The sequence below is a fragment of the Vulpes vulpes genome, chromosome 3 (assembly GCF_048418805.1).
Source record: "Vulpes vulpes isolate BD-2025 chromosome 3, VulVul3, whole genome shotgun sequence".
Taxonomy (NCBI): Eukaryota; Metazoa; Chordata; class Mammalia; order Carnivora; family Canidae; genus Vulpes; species Vulpes vulpes.
This window is the reverse complement of record NC_132782.1, coordinates 83,583,876-83,601,657: the sequence shown is the minus strand read 5'-3', so window position 1 is coordinate 83,601,657 and position 17,782 is coordinate 83,583,876. Positions and strand designations below refer to the sequence as shown.

The window sequence follows — 17,782 nt, the reverse complement described above, 5'->3', positions numbered from 1 at the left end:
TGCTGGGGGTCCTGCCTCCCCTGGATGGCTTCTCACCTGCCAGCTCCCTGCCCCCACCCAGAGATGGCTGTTATGCTCCTTTCCCAGCAGGGGCCTGGGCCCAGGCACAGGGAGGTTCTGGGTCACAGGGTCTGGCACATGCGCGCCATCCATACCAAGTTGTGGGGCAGAACTCTTGAGTGCCTATGAGGCTCTGCCCCAAGGTATTTTCCTCTGAAGATCTGGACATTTAATAGCAAATTAAAATCCACATGACAGGTTGGAAGACTGTAAGGAAGAAAACAGTTCTGTTCACACCTTTTGAACAAGAGGTCTTGCCAATTACGTAGTCATCCCAGGTCTCAGGAGAAGGTAGAGTCAGCTCCCCACCCCATGATGGTCTTTGGAGAAGGGCCCCCCTTATTTCCTCACGTGACAGAGCAGCTCAGAGTTTTCCTCATGGAGACAGCATTCCTATTTACATCTCTCACCCTTCTGCCCAACCCTTCCTTGTCTCAGGGGAGGGATGACTGGGTGGAGTAAAGGTAAGGAAGCACAAAGGTGCCTATAAACAAGAAGTCACCAGATGGTTTATTAAGGTCCAAACCCCAGCCTCTCCTGCCACAGACCACCTGCTGGGGCTCTAGGCTGTGGTTTCAGCCATTCTCCCAGCAAGAGGGCTAGCTATGTCCCAGGGCCCAGGAAACCTTCCAAAGGGGGGGCCCTTTCCTGAAAGGTAAGGGGCTGTGCAATGAGGGAGCGGAGGCTCTCAGATTAGCTGACAGTATGACCAGCCCACTGTGGAAGGCACTGCTCACCGACTCCTATACTGTGGGGCCAGGGTGTGGGTGTCTGCGCCGGCACCTTGGCTGGGCCCTTTGCAGAGATGGGAAAGGCCAATGAGAAATAGGTCAGCAATGAGAGGTGGTACTGGGCACCTTCCTCACCCAGAAAATACTAACTGGGAGGCAGGAGCTCCAGGCAGGAGCTGGGGGCACATGCCCCCCAGTCTCCCCGCCCCCCACCCCACCCCGGGGACTCAGAAGTTGTTATCGATGTTCCAGACGTCCCCACTAAGTGCATTGGCGGCCCCCTGCAGCGTCCAGGTGAGCAGGGCCAGCTGGCGTCGGAAGCGGCTCTCCTGGAAGCCCAGACCCGGAGTCACCTGGGAGGGGGGGGCCCCCGGGTCTCCGGAGCTATCCAAGCGCAGCAGCCGCACGTGGTCTAGCAGCGCGCCCAGCGTGTGGTCTCCGCGGCCCAGGAAAATGTGGCGGAACGGGGAGTCGGCCGGTGACACGTACTGGGACAGGAAGTAGAACTCCACCTGCGCCAAGAAGGGGATCAGGTCGGGGTGGGGGCCCGCCAGAGGGCAGGTTTAACAGCAATTCCAAACCCAGCTGGGGACCTCCCTGGTAGCGCCTAGCAGACAATGCAGAGCAGCTTCTTTAAGTCCCACTCCCCTTGGCTACCCAATGCGGAGCGGCCATCCTTTGACGTCACCAGCAGCCAGGTAGGATGCATCCTCCTGCTGTGTTTTGGGTTCCATTCGGTTCTAAGCCTTGAGCCTCCAAACCCGCGTCGTCTCCCCAGTCTTCACGCATTCACTTACCCAGCTGAAGCCTCAAAGTACAACCTATCCTGCTGTTCCTTACTTTCCTACACCCCACGCATTCCCCATCACCGCCACAAATGTCCACAGCCCAAAGGTCAAGGGGACAGGCCAGTCCTAATGAAGTGCTGGAGTATGTCCTCCCTGCGTGACTCAGATGCTGTTCATCTTTCCTGAGGGGGTCTCTCTCCTCCCTCAGTTCTCCTAACTTTCTTCCACTCCCTCTGGTTCCTTCTATTCCCCACCTGTGGGCAGCCCCAAGGCTCAGCCTCCACCCTCTGCTCTTCTCCTATGTACAGTCCATTGGTTCTGAAGCCTGGCTACTAATTAGAATCACTTGGGGAACCTTTTGATGACATGGCCTGGGTGCCTCCCCAGTAGAATCGGACTCTCTAGGCTTACAGGTTCATTTCTTCTCAAGTCCTCCATCTTTCATGCCAAGGGCTCATCCATACCCCTGGCTGCAGTCAGGACCTTTTGAGGAGAACTGCCAAGCCTGCTTGACAAATCATCCACTGGAATCTTGCCCTCCACCCTCCTGGACCTACCCCACTGGGTAGGGAGTAACTTACACAGCCTCACACACATGTGGGCACCAACTTCTAAAACCTGACCCTAGGCGTGCCTGGGTGGCTCAGCTGGTTAACTGTTTGACTCTAGTTTTCGGCTCACGTCATGATCTCAGGGTCATGAGATTGAGCTCCAAGTCCAGCTCTGTGGTCAGCATGGAGTCTGCTCGAGTGTCTCCCTCTGCTACTCCCCCCTGCTCACACAAGTGCATGCTTGCTCTAGCAATAAAAGATGAAAGAAAGAAAGAAAGAAAGAAAGAAAGAAAGAAAGAAAGAAAGAAAGAAAGAAAGAAAGAAAAGGGAAGGGAGGAAGAAAAAGAAAGAAGAAAGAAAGAAGAAAGAAAGAAAGAAAGAAGAAAGAAAGAAAGAAAAAGAAAGAAAGAAAGAAAGAAAGAAGAAAGAAAGAAAGAAAGAAAGAAAGAAAGAAACCTGACCCTTGCACCCACAATTCCTCACGAGTGCCACAATCTCCCCAGGTGCCAGCCTCTCAGCCCCAAAAGTGTACATGAGTGGGATGAGCACAGTCTCTGGTCTCAGACTGCCTGGTTTCTGATTTGGGCTCCACAACTTCCTGCGATCTTGGGTGAGTTATCTTTGTACAAGACTAGCCCTCACAAGATTTGCGGGGGGAGTCCTGGGAGAAAATGAAGCTGAATGCAAGCACATGGCAGCCCTCGGTAAGTGGCAGCTGCTATGGTTTTCCTCCTCCTCTTCCCTCAACACCTTGTCTGTCCATTTTCCTTCCACATGTCTCACTTCATTCCAGTCTCCTCACCCACAGGTGGCATCTACTGCCATCTGCCACTCTCATCCAGAGTTCAGCCATCACTAACTTCATTCCCTCTTCACCATTTGCACTCTGACCAAATCCTTCCTAAAACTCCACTTCGCCCACATCACCTCCCTGCTCAAACACCTTCCTAATTTCCTTGATACCCAGACCCTAAAAATCCAAATTTCTCATCCTGACATTCAAGGATGATCTCTGATCATCTAAACCCCCAATTTCTATCCCACTGTTCAGTGTACCTCTCCCCTCTGCTTCTCCATAGGCTTCTGTTCTGGCTCATCGGGTCCAAGCCCTGCTCCCAAGAACAGCCAGGCCTATTTCGCCACCACACCCTTACTCTGGGTCTCTCCACTGAAATATCTTTACTTTGCACCAACTCAAGTTCTGTCCGTTCTTCAAGACCAATGTCATAGTCTAAAGCAGGGGTTAGAAAACTTTTTCTGCAAAAATCCAGGTAGTGAATATTTTTGGCTTTGCAGGCCATATTGTTTCTGTTGCACTCAATTTGGCCACCATAGCTAGCACAAAAGCAGCCATGGACAATATGAAAATCAATGAGCATGCCTGTATTTCCATGAAGCTTTATTTGCAGAAACAGGTGGCAGGCCAAATTTGGCCAAGTGGCTATAGTTTCCCAACCCCTGGTCTAGAGCCACAAAGTTCCCTGGGTCTGGTCTAGCTCTATGCTGCTCCTTCTGAAGCCCTGAATCTTGTACTCTCCAGCCCTAAGTCTGAATCATGCCCCTTACGCACGGGTACCCTTTATTCCCTAAGGGGCCCGTGGTAACTCTGGGGGTCGGGTGAGGCGAGAATCTTTTTGTGTTCCTGGAGTCTGGCACAGCAGAGGTTAAAGCAAGATCTGTGAATGGGAAAGAACTGTGCCCAATTTCTTGTCTCATCCACAGGGTCACCTCAGTGGAGGGGACAAAGCAAAGGGGAGATGGAGAGGTCACGAAGTGGGGGAGGAAGAGGAAACTGCAGATGCAGAGAGTAGAGTGAGGGGGATCAGGAGAAAGGGGCAAGGATGAAAGACCAAGAGAGGTGGGTTTGTGAACAGAAAGAAGGAATGAGTGATGCCAAGGGAAACAGGGAGGGACATAAGGGGGAAAACAAAACATGGCAGACATGTTCTAAAACCAGTCATTATACACTATGGGTTCCCTGTCCACCCTACACTCACGGGGGATGGTCCTACTTATAATTTCACCCTGTAGACTTCCCCATTCCCACAGTCCCTACTTATCCCATTTCCCAAAATCAATGGGTGGCAGGATGAGTACTCAGGATAAAGAAATGGAAGGAAGTGGAGGAGTTGGAACAGGAGATGAAGTGAGTGTTGCAAAGTATTAAAAACTAAGCAGGAGGGGGAGACCTGAGTGGCTCAGTGGTTAAGCCTCTGCTTTTGGCTCATCATCCTGGGATCCTGGGATGGAGTCCCACATCAGGCTCCCCGCAAGGAGCCTGCTTCTCTCTCTGCCTATGTCTCTGGGTCTCTCATGAATAAATTAAAAAATCAACAACAACAAAACTAAGCATGAGGGGTTAGCCAAGGATCTTGTGGAACTTATTCTGACACCTCCTCCAGGCAGCCTCTCTGGGCTTCACCCATCTTATTACCAGAAGGAAGAGAGCTCTCCTTGCTCTGAATGTCTTAAGCCTTTGCCCCTCCTGGGCCATAAGCTTGTGCCACTAGTACTGTGGACAACTGTGTCCACGCTTTTTCCCTCCAGAGGGGTGAAGAGGCAGTGGAAGGCTCTTGGGGCGGGCGGGGAGGAGACCAGGATTTGTCCCAGTTCTGCCACGTGGTCTGCCAAGTAGTCTGCCAAGTAGTCCGCGAAGCAGCCGGCCCTCCCTGTCATTTTCATCACTTTGTGGGGCCTGTCTCAGTGGCCGCTCCAGCCTGGGCGGTCTGTGAGCACTGCGCCCAGGACTGGGAGCCGAGGACAGGGTCAAAATAAAGGCGGAGAGAGGGGACAGGACCGCACAGCGGAGGGGGCGCGGTGGGGTCTCACCCGCATGATGCGCACGTTGTACATGCGCATCAGCCGCTCGTCGCTCTCCTCCGAGCTGTAGATCTCCTTTCGCAGCTTCTCGGCCGCCCGGATGTAGTCCCCTCGCGCCGAGTACACCCACTGGAGGGTCAGCCCACGGGCCTGAGGGTGGAGACACATGCTGGGGCCGCACACAGCGGCTAGGGCCCCGGCCTAGGCTGTGGGTCCAGGTACTGGATGATGGGGCTGGCACCCTAGGGCTGGGAGGAGAGGGATATGGGGGGGAATGCTGGGAGAAGGAAGAAAACCTGGGCGGTTGGGAGGGTACCAGCTGGGTCCCGGTGCAGGAGTAAAGGGGCCAGGTTGCCCGAGGGGATTAGACCCTAAGGGCTGTGGGGAGGAGGGGCCAGACCTCTGGACCCTGCAATACTTTGAGAGGATATAATGCCCCCCACCCCCAGAAGCCAGGAGCAGGGTTGCTATCTCGGACCTTCAGGTCCCCAGAGAACTCGTTGAGGCTGCCGATGTGCCTGAGGACCACGTCCCCGTAGCGGCCAAAGTCCAGAGGCAGCAGGTGATCGTGGCTTAGACGGATGAGGAGCTGCCCAGCGAGCTGGGCCACAGCCTGGGCCACGGCGGGCAGGCGGCCTCGCAGCACCCTGTGTAGGTTCTCATACGTGTCATCCTTCGTGTGCAGGAACGGGTACGCCTGGCCATCCTGCTGGGACAGGGCGCGGGCTGGCGCAGGGGCATGGTGCAGACAGGCGGAGGGGCAGCTGCTCTGGGGCAGGGCCAGGAAGTCTCACCTCCGTGAAGGAGAACTCAACGGCAGGGACCCCCGCAAAGGCCGTGAAGGAATAGGCACTGCTGTCCATGGGCAGTGGCCGGATCCTGGGAGTGGGCAGTGGGGAATGCTCTGTGGTTTCACCACCTCCCGCAACATCCTCCCCGCCTCCTCATCCCAACTTACACTTCAGCATCCCAGCTGTGATTGTTGAACACCACCTGCTCATAGAGGGTCTGCCCGCTGCGGTTAGGAGAGTCCACCTGGGGGCAGGGTAGGGGGCACTGGTCAGGCTGCAACCAGCTTCCCTTCATTCCCTGGCTGCCACCAGCTTCCCTTCATCCCCTGCTCTTGGCCAGGCTCTTGCCTGCTTCAGGATGTTCTCTATGAGGCTGATCAGAAGGGGGCTGGTCTTGGCATTGAACTTGTCGTCTCCTGCAGAGAGGGAGGAGAAGGGATGCCAGGCTCCAGGCTTAGCCTCGAGGCCAGGGTGCACCAGAGCGGGCCCAGCTGGTGGCAATGCCCCCACTCACCCAGCACTGCATTGTCCAGGCTCACATAGACCACGGCTTTGAGGTGCAGCACACTGAGGTAGCCCTGTGGGTGAGAGATGTGGAGTTGAAACCCCCTCACCTCTTCCCACTGCCCGACTCCCTGCTGTGGACCCCACATTACCTCCAGCCACTCTGTGGAGCCCACACTCCCGAAGTCCCCTCCGTCCCAGCTGATGAAAAGAAGACTCCTGCGGGGCTGGAAGCCTGGAAGCATACATAGTGGGTCAGGAGGATGGGCTCCGCTAGAGGCCAAACAAAGACCTATCTTTGTCTTCTTCTGTCCTGCTTCCTTAGGGTCTCTCTGTCCCTCCCACCAAGCCCCCAGCCCAGCCCAGCTCACCTGGTCTGCCCTGACTCAACCATAACAGCGATGGAGATTTCTTTCTTTCTTTTTCTTCCTTCCTTCCTTCCTTCCTTCCTTCCTTCCTTCCTTCCTTCCTTCCTTCCTTTCTTTTTTAAGATTTTATTTTGTTTATTCATGAGAGACACACAGAGAGAGAGGCAGAGACACAGGCAGAGGGAGAAGCAGGCTCCACGCAGGGAGCCTGATGTGGGACCCGATCCCGGGACTCCAGGATCACACCTGGGCCAAAGGCAGGCGCCAATCCACTGAACCACCCAGGGACCCACAGAGATTGCTTTCATATGGAGTCTCCTGCTTAGTTCTTCACTCAGACCAAGGACTATTATTATCATTGACCCTTGAACTTGGTTTTGAACTGTTTGGGTCCCCTCACATGCAGATTTTCAACTGAGCAGGAGGAGTCAGTGCCCCTACCCCAGGCGTTGCTAGGGGGTCAACTCTACTCTTTGTTTGGACAAAGGAGACAGAAGTAAAGTGACTTGCCCAGGGCCATGCAGCTGGGATGTGGAGAAGCCAGGTTTGGAGACCAGGTCTAAGTGGCCACGTGCTCAGTGCCTCTAGCCTGTGCTCCTGACCACCTCTCTGCCCTGTCCTGGCTCGGGCCACGGCCCCAGCTGCCCGGCCCAGGCCCTGACCTTACCATTGCTCACCATGGAGGAAAAAGTCCGCACCAGCTCCAGAAGTATGGCCGTCCCCACAGCAGACTTGGCTGCTCCTGGGCCCCACGCGTCCCTCTGGGCCCCAATGACCACATAGTGATCTGCAGGAGGGGAGGTTTGGGGTCTCGGTCCTTACATGGCAGTACCCAGAGAACGCCTGGGAGGGTCCGTGCTGGTGGGAGCTCACCACCATTTCTGCCCCCCACCCCCCAGTCTCCACCTTCCAGCCCAGTGATCCCTGCTGTCCTAAGGGAGTGCCTCTCCTCTCCTTGGCCTTGCCTGGATGGCCTGCTCCTTCAGCAGGGTGCCTGGTCTCATTCTGGATTCCATTACCTCCTTGGTCGGCCACGTCCCACACAAGTCCTGAGAGGTTTTCCTCCTTCATGCTTCTCTCTAATCCACCCCAACCTGGGCCCCAGCAGTCTCCTGTGAGCCGCATTGCAGGCCCCCCTGTGTCTCTCCCTCAGTGCTTGTAGGTACCATACTCTTCGGCTCAAGAACCCACTTTTATTGCCCACCGCCATCCTCATCCAGTTAGGCTTGAAAGGTTCATCTATCTCATGTGAACCCTCGTCCATGCTATAATATCACCCAACTCATGCTTGCTCACCTCTGGTGCTAGGGAGCTCACCACCACACAGAGTTCTGCCTCTGGACAGATTCGACTATGGTATCTACTCCCTGCCATCCCCCTCGATCCCAGACCGGCCTCAACTTGCCAGCCTCCCTCCCTGCTAAGCCCTGCCTCCCCTCCACCCCCCCACCACCGCCACTGAGCACAGCTCTTGGCCACTCCCCTGGGGCTTCCCACTCCAGCACCGTCTCTATCCAGAGTTTATAAGTGGGGCCTCCCTTCCTGCAGGCTGTAGGGTAATGCTGGGCCACACTGGCACACCTGGCTCTGAGCGGCCCTCAATGCAGCCAAAGATGTTGCTGATGGGGGTGGAGACCCTGTGGTTGTTGACTCTGAGGTGCAAGCCTGGCCCAGGGCCCAGGTGATAAGGGGAGCCTAGGAGGCGCCCCTGCCATTTCTGGGGGGCCACAGGGCCTTGGAGCTTCCTGGAGAGAGACGGGGTAGAAAGGGTTGGAAGTGGCAGAGAGCCCAGGCTGTAGAAGAGCCCAGAGCTCCCTCTTTGCTCTTTCCCTCCCATCTTCTGGCCCTAGCTCTACTTCTGCACTCTGCCCACTGCCTTGGACAGCTGTGCAGGTTACGTCCTGCTCAGAGGTGCCCAACGGAGGTGGGTGTGATATCCAGCTAGAGCTCCACTCACCAGACAGTGGGCCCTGGCGTGAGGCTGTCCCCCCCCCCCAGATTCATCTTTTTCTAGTTCACCCAAAAGCACTTTACAGACTAGCTACATCTCTCTCCTCCCCTCCTGATTCCCAAAGGCCCCTCACCTCAGCAGGAGGGAGGCAATGTCCGCGCTGATAGGCTGGGCTGGGATGTTAGGGAGGCCAGAGGACTGCACTGGGGGGAACTGAGTTTGATTAAAGGAAGGGAAGCCAGGCGTGTAGGGGTCTCCAGTTCCCAGGTGTACCTGTGAGGAAAGGAGTGTCCGCACTGAAGCTATGAGCTGGTCTCCAGGAGTAGCTTGCCAGCCTCATCCCAGACAAGGAGGTATAGTTTTTGGGATCCCAAGAATCCCCAGCTGGCCACCCCCAGACTCACATGTCCATACACAGCCCTGTGGCTGGACAGGCCGAGCTTGTGTGGATCCTGGGAGAAGTCAGCTGGATCAGGGTATATGAGCACTCCTTGGGCCCCAAAGTCTTGGGCACTGGCCACCTGGGGAAGGGAAGTGGGTAATGGACTCCCTCAACCTGGGGGGAAAACTAATTTATAAGGGCAGGAGAAGCAAGTAAAAGTGAAATGGCACTGCCTCTACTCTGCTCTTATGGAACCACAGAGAGGCTCTGGGTACCACCCGACCCTCACCTTCCCACAGTGCCCCACTGTCCTCTGCATTCCTCCGTGTTTGGTACCCATCCCAACCTCCTGATTTTGTTTGCCACCAACATTTCCTTTTTTAAAATTTTATCTTTTTATAAGATTTTATTTATTTATTTAATAGAGAGAGAGAGCACAAGCAAAGGGAGTAGGAGAGGGAGAAGCAGACTTCTCGCTGAGCAGGGAGCTCTGTGAGGGACTCGATTCCAGGACCCTGGGATGCTTAACTGACTGAGCCATCTGGCGAACCCCCACCTCCCACCAACATTTTCTTATGACCCACTTGGTTCTTCCTTTTCTCTCTCTGACAGGCTTCTGGACGCTTCCCATCGGCCCCTATCCTATCTTCTTGTTCCCCAGCCCTGCGCCCTGCGCCCTCCCCCCTCCTTCCTGGGGAGCCTCACCTTCTGGGCGAAGCTGATCTCTCCCAAGCGCACCAGCAGGAGGCGCCCCGCCGGCTCCACGCCCCGGGCCCGCAGGTCCTGCAGGTCTTCCGGCCGCCCGTAGTGGGCGTACACCAACTCTCCCTGGGGACGGGGAGGACGAGGAGGTGTGCTCTCCAGGTCCCTCCTCCGCCACCCGGTAAAGGGCGCGCGCTGCCCCCGTCCTGGGGGCGGCACACGAGGCGCTCACCGTGGCGTTGCCCGTGGCGCTGTAGGGACAGTAGACGTCGTGGTCCTCCAGCGGCAGGGGCTCCCCGAGCGTCCCAGCCGCCGCACCGATCCAGTGCAGGGTATTGGGATGAGCCCTGAAGAGCAGAGGTGGTGAGCGTCCCCGCGCGCCCCCCGCGCGCCGCCCGCGCCCCCCGCGCGCACTCACGGGTCCGGAAACTGCAGCCCCACGTAGTGCGTGTCCATCCACACGTGGTCCAGCTTTTGGCTCGAGAGCGCCTCGCGGATGTCTTGAGCCAGAGCCGCCATCCCAGCCGAGCCAGCCATCCTTTTCCGAAGGCTTGTTTGCCTGAGCGGGAAGAGGGGGGATTGGGGGCGCGGAAGGGGAGAGGGACTTCTCTGCCCCTGGAGGAGAGGGAGGGAGGAAGAAATGGTGCCAGAGACGTGGGGTCGCCCTGGTCCTGGGCTGTGAGGGTCTCCTAAGCCTCTCTCTGACCCTGCCATCGCCATCCATCCCATCACCCGGGCTGTGGCTGGGACTGAGCAGCGTCTCTATGGACTCCTTCTGCTTAAAACCTTAGCTTCCAACAACCTGGTGTCCTGCCCACTGTCCCTTAGGTTTTTCCTGGCTCAGGCCAAACTCACCAATCTATCTGCTGCCCCCCACCCTCCCCACACACACATATGCACACTGGCCTGTGCTCTGCCCCTTACCTGAAAATACTTTTCTTCCAAAGGACTAAGGGGGCAGAGGCGGCCCTTCATCTACCCCCTCTTCCAGCTGTGCCTCACGGAGACATATTACGCTATGGTTACTGGTGTGATAGTGGGGTCCCCGGTCTTGGAGACCTCACCCTGTGTCTTTTTCCATAGTTACGACCTAACTAGTGAGCCTTTTGTCTCGTGAGCCCCTCCTGTGCTGCCCTCCCGCCCCAGCCATAGGCTGCGCCTCCAGCCTCATGGCCTCCTGACCAACCCACTTCATCTGTGTGCTCTCCAAGGCAGACTCCTCCCTCCTCAGCATCAACCTTAAATACCTCTCTACTTTTTGCGTTGGCAAAAACCCAATTGTCCCTTGAGAGGCCAGGTCTCCTATGGGGCTTGGGAGAGAACTCAGGTTCCCATACACCCCCAGCCTGAAGTGGAGGCAGCCTCTCAACTCCACTATTGGAATTTCTGGCCATTTCTCCTCCAGTAAACCTCTCTTCCTTTGAAGCCTGTGCCATCCAGTGATCCCCTCCTCTGCCCCTCTTCCAGCCAATTGGTCACTTGACCAATTTCATCAAGGACTTTGGCATCTGGCTTAGCATTTTCCTCTCTAAACCATGGTCCACTCACTTTGTGTCACCATTTCAAAACCCACGCGCAGGGTGTACTGTAGTCTCAGCCACCACCCCTCAGCTCTCAAGAGGACTCCTGTACTCATGACCCCACGGTCGCCTTGGCTTTCTCAGTACCATTCCTGCCACCCCCTCCTCATCCAATCCAGGAGCTCCAGCACTGCGTCAGTCAGTGCATTTTCATAAAATACATGATGCACAGTGTGGATTCCTGTGCCTAACAATAAATTAGATGTACACACTGCAACATAGACAGACCTTGAAAACCAGGTATTCAGTTAAAAAAAATTATCAAAATGAAAAACACACACTAGAGATAGCTATATTTGAGTAATGGGTCTTGGAGTGATTTTTTTTTAAAAATTCCTCCTTATATTTTTCCATATGGCTTAACTTTTATTTATTTTTTAAGATTTATTTATTTATGAGAGACACAGAGAGAGAGAGGCAGAGACACAGGCAGAGGGAGAAGCAGGCCCCCCACCAGGAGCCTGATGTTGGACTCGATCCCAGGACCCCAGGATCATGACCTGAGCCAAAAGCAGATGCTAAACTGCTGAGCCACCCAGGTGTCCCTCCATATGGTTTCACTTTTATTTATTTTTATTTTTTTTATTTTATTTTATTTTTTGGTTTCACTTTTAAAATAAGGAACATAGAGGATTTTATACAAGTATTTTTGTATAAAAAAACAAATATTTTTGTATAAATGTTTTGAAAAACCTATATATGCATGTAAAACATTACCTATACGATAAAGCGACACATGAATTTAAAGTACACGTGAAACACATCAAATGAAGTGCTTCTGGGGGCGGGGTGCAGAGAGGAGTGCTCAGGGTTAGGGCTGGAAATTAAACAAAAAAAGCCCTTCACTAGGGTGCCTGGCTGGCTCAGTCCATAGAGCACGCAGCTCTTGGTCTCAGGGTTATAAGTTCGAGCCCCATGTTGTGTGTACAGATTATTTAAAAATAAAATCTTTAGGGATGCCCGTGTGGCTCAGTGGTTGAACGTCTGCCTTTAGCCCAGGGCATGATCCTGGAGTCTTGAGATCAAGTCCCACGTGGAGTCCCACATTGGGCTCCCCTCAAGGAGCCTGCTTCTCCCTCTCCCCATGTCTCTGCTTCTCTGTGTCTCTCATGAATAAATAAAATATTTTTAAAAAATTGGGATCCCTGGGTGGCGCAGCGGTTTGGCGCCTGCCTTTGGCCCGGGGCGCGATCCTGGAGACCCGGGATCGAATCCCACGTCGGGCTCCCAGTGCATGGAGCCTGCTTCTCCCTCTGCCTATGTCTCTGTCTCTTTCTCTCTCACTGTGTGCCTATCATAAATAAATAAAAATTTAAAAAAAAATTTTTTTTTAAATTAAATAAAATCTTGAAAAAACAAAACCAAAAAAGCCTTTCACTGATGATACTGAACTATCATCACAGGGGTATCATAAACTCTGTTTTTTTGTGATACTCTATTGTTTTAAATTTCTCATTTTTCTCTCTTTCCTCTTAGAATAAAATCCAAAGCAGTTTGCATAGCTATTAAGACCTTTTAGGGCCTGAGCCATATCCACCTTGACACTGCAGCTCCCCAAGGCCACAGGTCAAAAACCAAGCTCCATGATGTGGTATTCAAGACTTTTCTGGGTCTGTCCCACCTCCTGTCTGGATACTGGACCCCTCTGCTCTCATTCAGACAACCATATAGACCTTCATTTACTTCTTCCAATAGGCTACCATTTCCCAGCCCAGACCCTTTGCACCTGCTGTTCTCTGACCTGAAATGCTTTTCTACCTTCTCTTTGCCTGGTGAATGACTCACCCTTCAGGCTTCAGTTCATCACTTCCTCAAGGAAGCCTTCCCTGGCCCCTCAATTAAGTTAAGTCCTCCTGGTTATTCCTTACATCCTTTCCTTTTCCTTCAAAGCAGTGATTATAATAATAAATATATATAAAATATTTTTTAAAAAATAAAATCTTAAAAAAAAAAAAAAGGGGCAGCCCGGGTGGCTCAGTGGTTTAGCGCCCCCAGGGCGTGATCCTGGAGACCCAGGATCGAGTCCCACATCAGGCTCCCTTCATGGAGCCTGCTTCTCCCTCTGCCTGTGTCTGTGCCCCTCTCTCTGTGTCTCTCATGAATAAATAAATAAAATCTTTAAAAAATAAATAAATATATAGTAATGAATGAGATTATTAGTTCAGTAATGAGTCCCCCCCATAGATTGTAACCTCCATAAGGACAAGGTCCAGACTTTTGTTCTCTGCTTTATCGCCCCCCTACTTCACTGAGTACCTGCCACGTAGTAGGTTCTCAAAAAGATTTGGTGGATAAATGAATGAATGACCTTGTCAGTGTCACTGTCAGTCCAGCCACTCATTTCCCTTGCCCTACCCACACTGGCCTTGTCATTACCTAGAATTCCACCTTGGAATATTCATCCACTGGGGATACACTGAACACCAACTAAATGCCAGGTACTGTGCTAGGTGCTGGGGACATCAAGATAAATTGGACATGGTTTATCAGATAAATCTTCAAAGTTCCAGTGTTCCAGCTTGCTTCTTGACCCTCACTACACCTGCTCTCCAACCACATTGAGTTCTCCAGATTGTCCAATTTCTTCCTTCTCCAACCACCCTGGAGTCAGGCATCACTTCCTTGCTTGCTCCCCTTCACCATCACACTCCTGCCTCCCAGCCCTCTGATGGTATCCACAGTGCCACACCTTACCGTGGGACCTGTCAAACCGTCCACCTGTTCAGCCTGTACCCAAACAACTGAGTGTTGCTCAAGAAAATAAGAAGCCCTGTATGTTGTTGATGCCACAGAGCTAAGGTCTTTGGGCAAGATATCCAAAGAGTAATAGTACACCTTGATCAAGTTTGGCATTGATCTCAGACAAGAAAATCTATCAATATCAGTTACTACAGGAACATAAATTTAAGACATGCAAACATAAATCAAAGCAGAAACATCATGTGATCATCTCAATACTTTCTGGAAAAATATTTGAAAAAATTCCAAACCTGTCCCTCCTTTCCTGATCATTAAGAAGAAGAAAGAGGAAGCTAGGAGTAGGAGGCAACTTCCTTGATTCACTTTTAAAAACCTATCTAGGGGACGCCTGGGTGGCTCAGTGGTTGAACGTCTGCCTTCTGCCCAGGGCATGATCCTGGAGTCCTGGGATTGAGTCCCACATGGGGCTCTCTGTGTAGAACCTGCTTCTCTCTTTGCCTGTGTCTCTGCCTCTCTCTGTGTGTCTCTCATGAATAAATTTTTAAAAATTGTTTAAATAAAAAATTAAAAAATAAAAAGCTATTCGGAATCTACAGCAAAGTTCACACTCAATAACAAATTCATATAAAAACATTCCTACAAAAATCAGGAGATAGGCATATCTCCTGTCATCATTACCTAAATTCACATCCCCTCTAATGCAATAAGCAATGAAAAAGACATAAAAATTATAAGCTTTGAAAGAGAAGCTGTGTATCTCTCACTAGTCATCTAGCTTAGATGACTTTCTACTTAGAAAACCCAGGAGAGGGATCCCTGGGTGGTGCAGCGGTTTGGCGCCTGCCTTTGGCCCAGGGCGCGATCCTGGAGACCTGGGATCGAGTCCCACGTCGGGCTCCCGGTGCATGGAGCCTGCTTCTCCCTCTGCCTGTGTCTCTGCCTCTCTCTCTCTCACTGTGTGCCTATCATAAATAAATAAAAATTCAAAAAATATTAAAAAAAAAAAAAAGAAAAAGAAAACCCAGGAGAATCCACTGAAATACTATTCCTGACCCAAGAGAGGGCTCCTGGTGGCCTGACCTCTTCTCTGGACCTACCTGGGCAGCTCCTTCCTGATGGGGGACGTGACTTCAGCAAAACAAGAGAAACCCCGATCTACTTGTGCTGTGCTCTGGGCTTGCACTCTCTGTCTTGGAGGGGGATAGTCTGTGCCTACAAATGCATTTGCTTGCTTGCTCCATTTTTTTCTGACTCCTTAAAATGTCCCTTCTCAGAGCACTACCCCCCCCCCCCCCCCCCCCCCCCCCCAGCCACAGGTCAAAATCCAGGCTCTGTGATGTGGCATTCAGGACTTTTCTGGATCCATCCCACCTCCTGTCTGGATACTGAAGCCCTAAGCTCTCACTGAGACAGTCAACTCCTGCATCTACCACATGTGCTAGGCTTAGGGACAGAACCCTCTACGTAGTATCCGGAGCACCCTCCCTACCCTCAGCTCCAAATACCTGACGTCCTTCCTAGGACCTTGGAACAGGGAGGTCAGGGAGGCAAGTGGAAGGACTCAGAAGGGACCCCACCTCAAGGGCCTGGGAGATGAGGGAGGGAGGCTGAGTCCAAGCAAGTGGGTGGGGTTTTCAAGGGCCAGGAAGGGGGCAGGCTGATCCTTACCTGATGCTGTCCTCCAGGCGCCCCTCCCCCAGGAGCCGCAGGAACATGGCCTGGAGGTCGCTCCAGTACAGTGTGCCCTGGTGGGAGTCTGGGCCTGGCTCATAGTTCATGTCCTCACTGACCACCAACACGTCATCCCCACACGCCTGGCAGGACCCTCGGAAGGCCACATAGCCCAGAAGGAAAGCTGAGGGATGGCAAGATGGAGATTTTCCTTGTGCCCCACTCTGGACTCCATAAACCCCCTCAACCCAGGCCCTTCACTGGTTGGGGGGTGGGGGGACGGAAGGCTCTCACCCCCAGTGAAGATCAGCAGGGCTGTCAGGACGAGGTAGGGGGCAGCCCTTCGTCCTGTTGCTGCCAAGAGTCCAAGGCTTTGCCCCCCTGTTCGAGAGCCCAGGTCAGGGCCCCTGAGCTCCATGGGGCAGAAGTGGACTGCTGGCTCAGCCCCCTCCTCCCCGTCTTCCTCTTCCTCCTTGAGGCGCCACTGCTGGGTGCCCTCCACACGCTTGTAGATGGTCTGAGAGGGTCGTGGGGACAACCTTTGCTGTGGGGGGGCGGGTATGGAGGGGAATGAGACTTGGGAAAGAGTTGTGGGGAATGGGGCAGGGGCTGACCCTAAGGGTAGTGACTCTGGAGTGTCAAAGGAGCATAAGGCAGGGGAGAGGGTCCTGAGAGGCAAGCTGAGAGCAAGAGATGGAGGTGGGGAGGGGACGGGCCAGCCTTGGGGTTGGGAGGAGGCTGAAGGACCTGAAGGGAAGGCCTAGAGTTGTCCCCCAGCTCACTTGGTCTTACCGTTCTCTGAAGTAGACCCCAAAGTCGATCCATGCTCGTGCCCCCTCCGGAGCCCTGTAGGCTGTTCCCCCCACAGTGATAAACCGTTTGTGGGAGCCTCTAGAGGGCCCCTTATCAGCCCTGGCAGGCAGCCTGAGCCCAGGCCGTTCTTCTCCCCGCAAAAGGGTGGGGGCACAGTCCTGGCCTCAGTCCAGCTCTGCAGATATGAACCCCCAGCCCAAGCTTGAGAAAAGGCACTGTGCCCTCCCCCTGCCAATCCCTCTGGTCCCACTCCTGCCCCCTCCCTGCAAAACAATCAATTTTTTTTACCTTGGGGCAGACTTTGGCCTCCTAGTTCCCGGCAGGGGTGGGGGAGGGGGGCTGATGGCTGAGGAGGGCAAAGATAAGGATGCCCTCTCCAGCTACCATCCCTTCCAGTGTCCTTGGGGACCCCTTCCTAAGCTCCCCACCGTGAAAACCTCGCTCCCCTCAACACATCTGGCTTGCAGGCCCACCACTGAGTGCCCAGCCAGGCTTTGTAACACATCAGTTCCCTGTTCCGACACCTGCCTCCATGAGATCCTAAACTGAAATTGCCACAGTGGTGTGACCTGGGGGTTGGTCTGGCCATGCAGATGCCTGTCTTGCTGGAATCCGCCTGAAAAGTGGGTCTCAGGCTCTTGTTAACTTCTGGGGAGGGAGGGGCATGGGTGGGAGCATATGATCAAGTAGGACTAGTGAGTGCTCCATGTTGGTGTTCTCCTGGATCTGCGGGTCAAGGCCCACCAGCCATTGGTGGAAAGAGTCCTGGTCAAGGCCTGGGCAGAGTTGGATGACCTACAACTCATGGTTTTCTCTGGGGACCTGCGACTCTTTGGTGACCGGAGGACTTGATTTCTCTTTTGGGTCTGGGCACCCCACGAACATATCACGAACACGAACTGCTAAATTTCACCCACAATTTCACGCAGGGCTGCCCGTCCCTGAGCCCTACCGAGGACCCCCAGACCTGTAGCTCTGGAATAGAAGGGCTCAGGGGCCCCGTGTCAAGGTCTCCCTTGGGAAACCTCAGCTCCTACCAAACTGGGAGCTTCAGAAGCTCAGAGCTGCTGGGGTGCACCAGGGTCCCAGTCCCCGCCCCATTCTTGCCGCCGCCTGGAGTCCAGAGAGGGAAGGCGAAGCGCAGCGGGGGTCACCTGAGCTGCAGGTCCTCTGGGCCTTAAGCGACACCGCCCACCTGAGGCCCCGCCCACCCCAGGGCCCTCCTCCGGCCCCACCCAAGCTGGTCCCCGGCTCCGCCCCTCCTCTGCCCGGGGGTCGGGTCTCCAGCACCCACTTCCCGCCCCAACTCCGCTCCTAGCTGGGGGCCTTCTCGCGGGCCTCTGGCAGGTCCTCGCTGCGTGACCCTCCCC

The 17,782-nt window shown here is 53.9% G+C and overlaps 1 protein-coding gene across 3 annotated transcripts; it reads right to left on the bottom strand.

Moving 5' to 3' along the window:
• Positions 1–541: 541 nt before the first annotated feature.
• On the bottom strand, positions 542–17,584 carry TFR2 (transferrin receptor 2). 3 transcript variants are annotated; one of them, XM_026019467.2, is made up of 18 exons: positions 16,392–17,584; positions 15,894–16,143; positions 15,597–15,783; positions 10,067–10,207; positions 9,881–9,995; positions 9,652–9,774; positions 8,969–9,085; positions 8,698–8,837; positions 8,195–8,358; positions 7,281–7,400; positions 6,398–6,480; positions 6,256–6,319; positions 6,090–6,157; positions 5,909–5,985; positions 5,745–5,829; positions 5,429–5,656; positions 4,960–5,100; positions 542–1,303 (listed from the first exon to the last, which is right to left on the bottom strand). In XM_026019467.2, exons 1-18 carry the CDS (start codon positions 16,422–16,424, stop codon positions 1,019–1,021), a joined length of 2,421 nt encoding a protein of 806 aa, XP_025875252.1. In that variant the 5' UTR covers positions 16,425–17,584; the 3' UTR covers positions 542–1,018. The 3 variants fall into 3 exon arrangements, with proteins under 3 accessions (XP_025875252.1, XP_025875253.1, XP_072609089.1); XM_026019468.2 differs by lacking the exon at positions 15,894–16,143 and having other exon boundaries at positions 16,392–16,679; XM_072752988.1 differs by lacking the exons at positions 15,597–15,783; positions 15,894–16,143; positions 16,392–17,584 and adding an exon at positions 15,026–15,195.
• Positions 17,585–17,782: the final 198 nt, after the last annotated feature.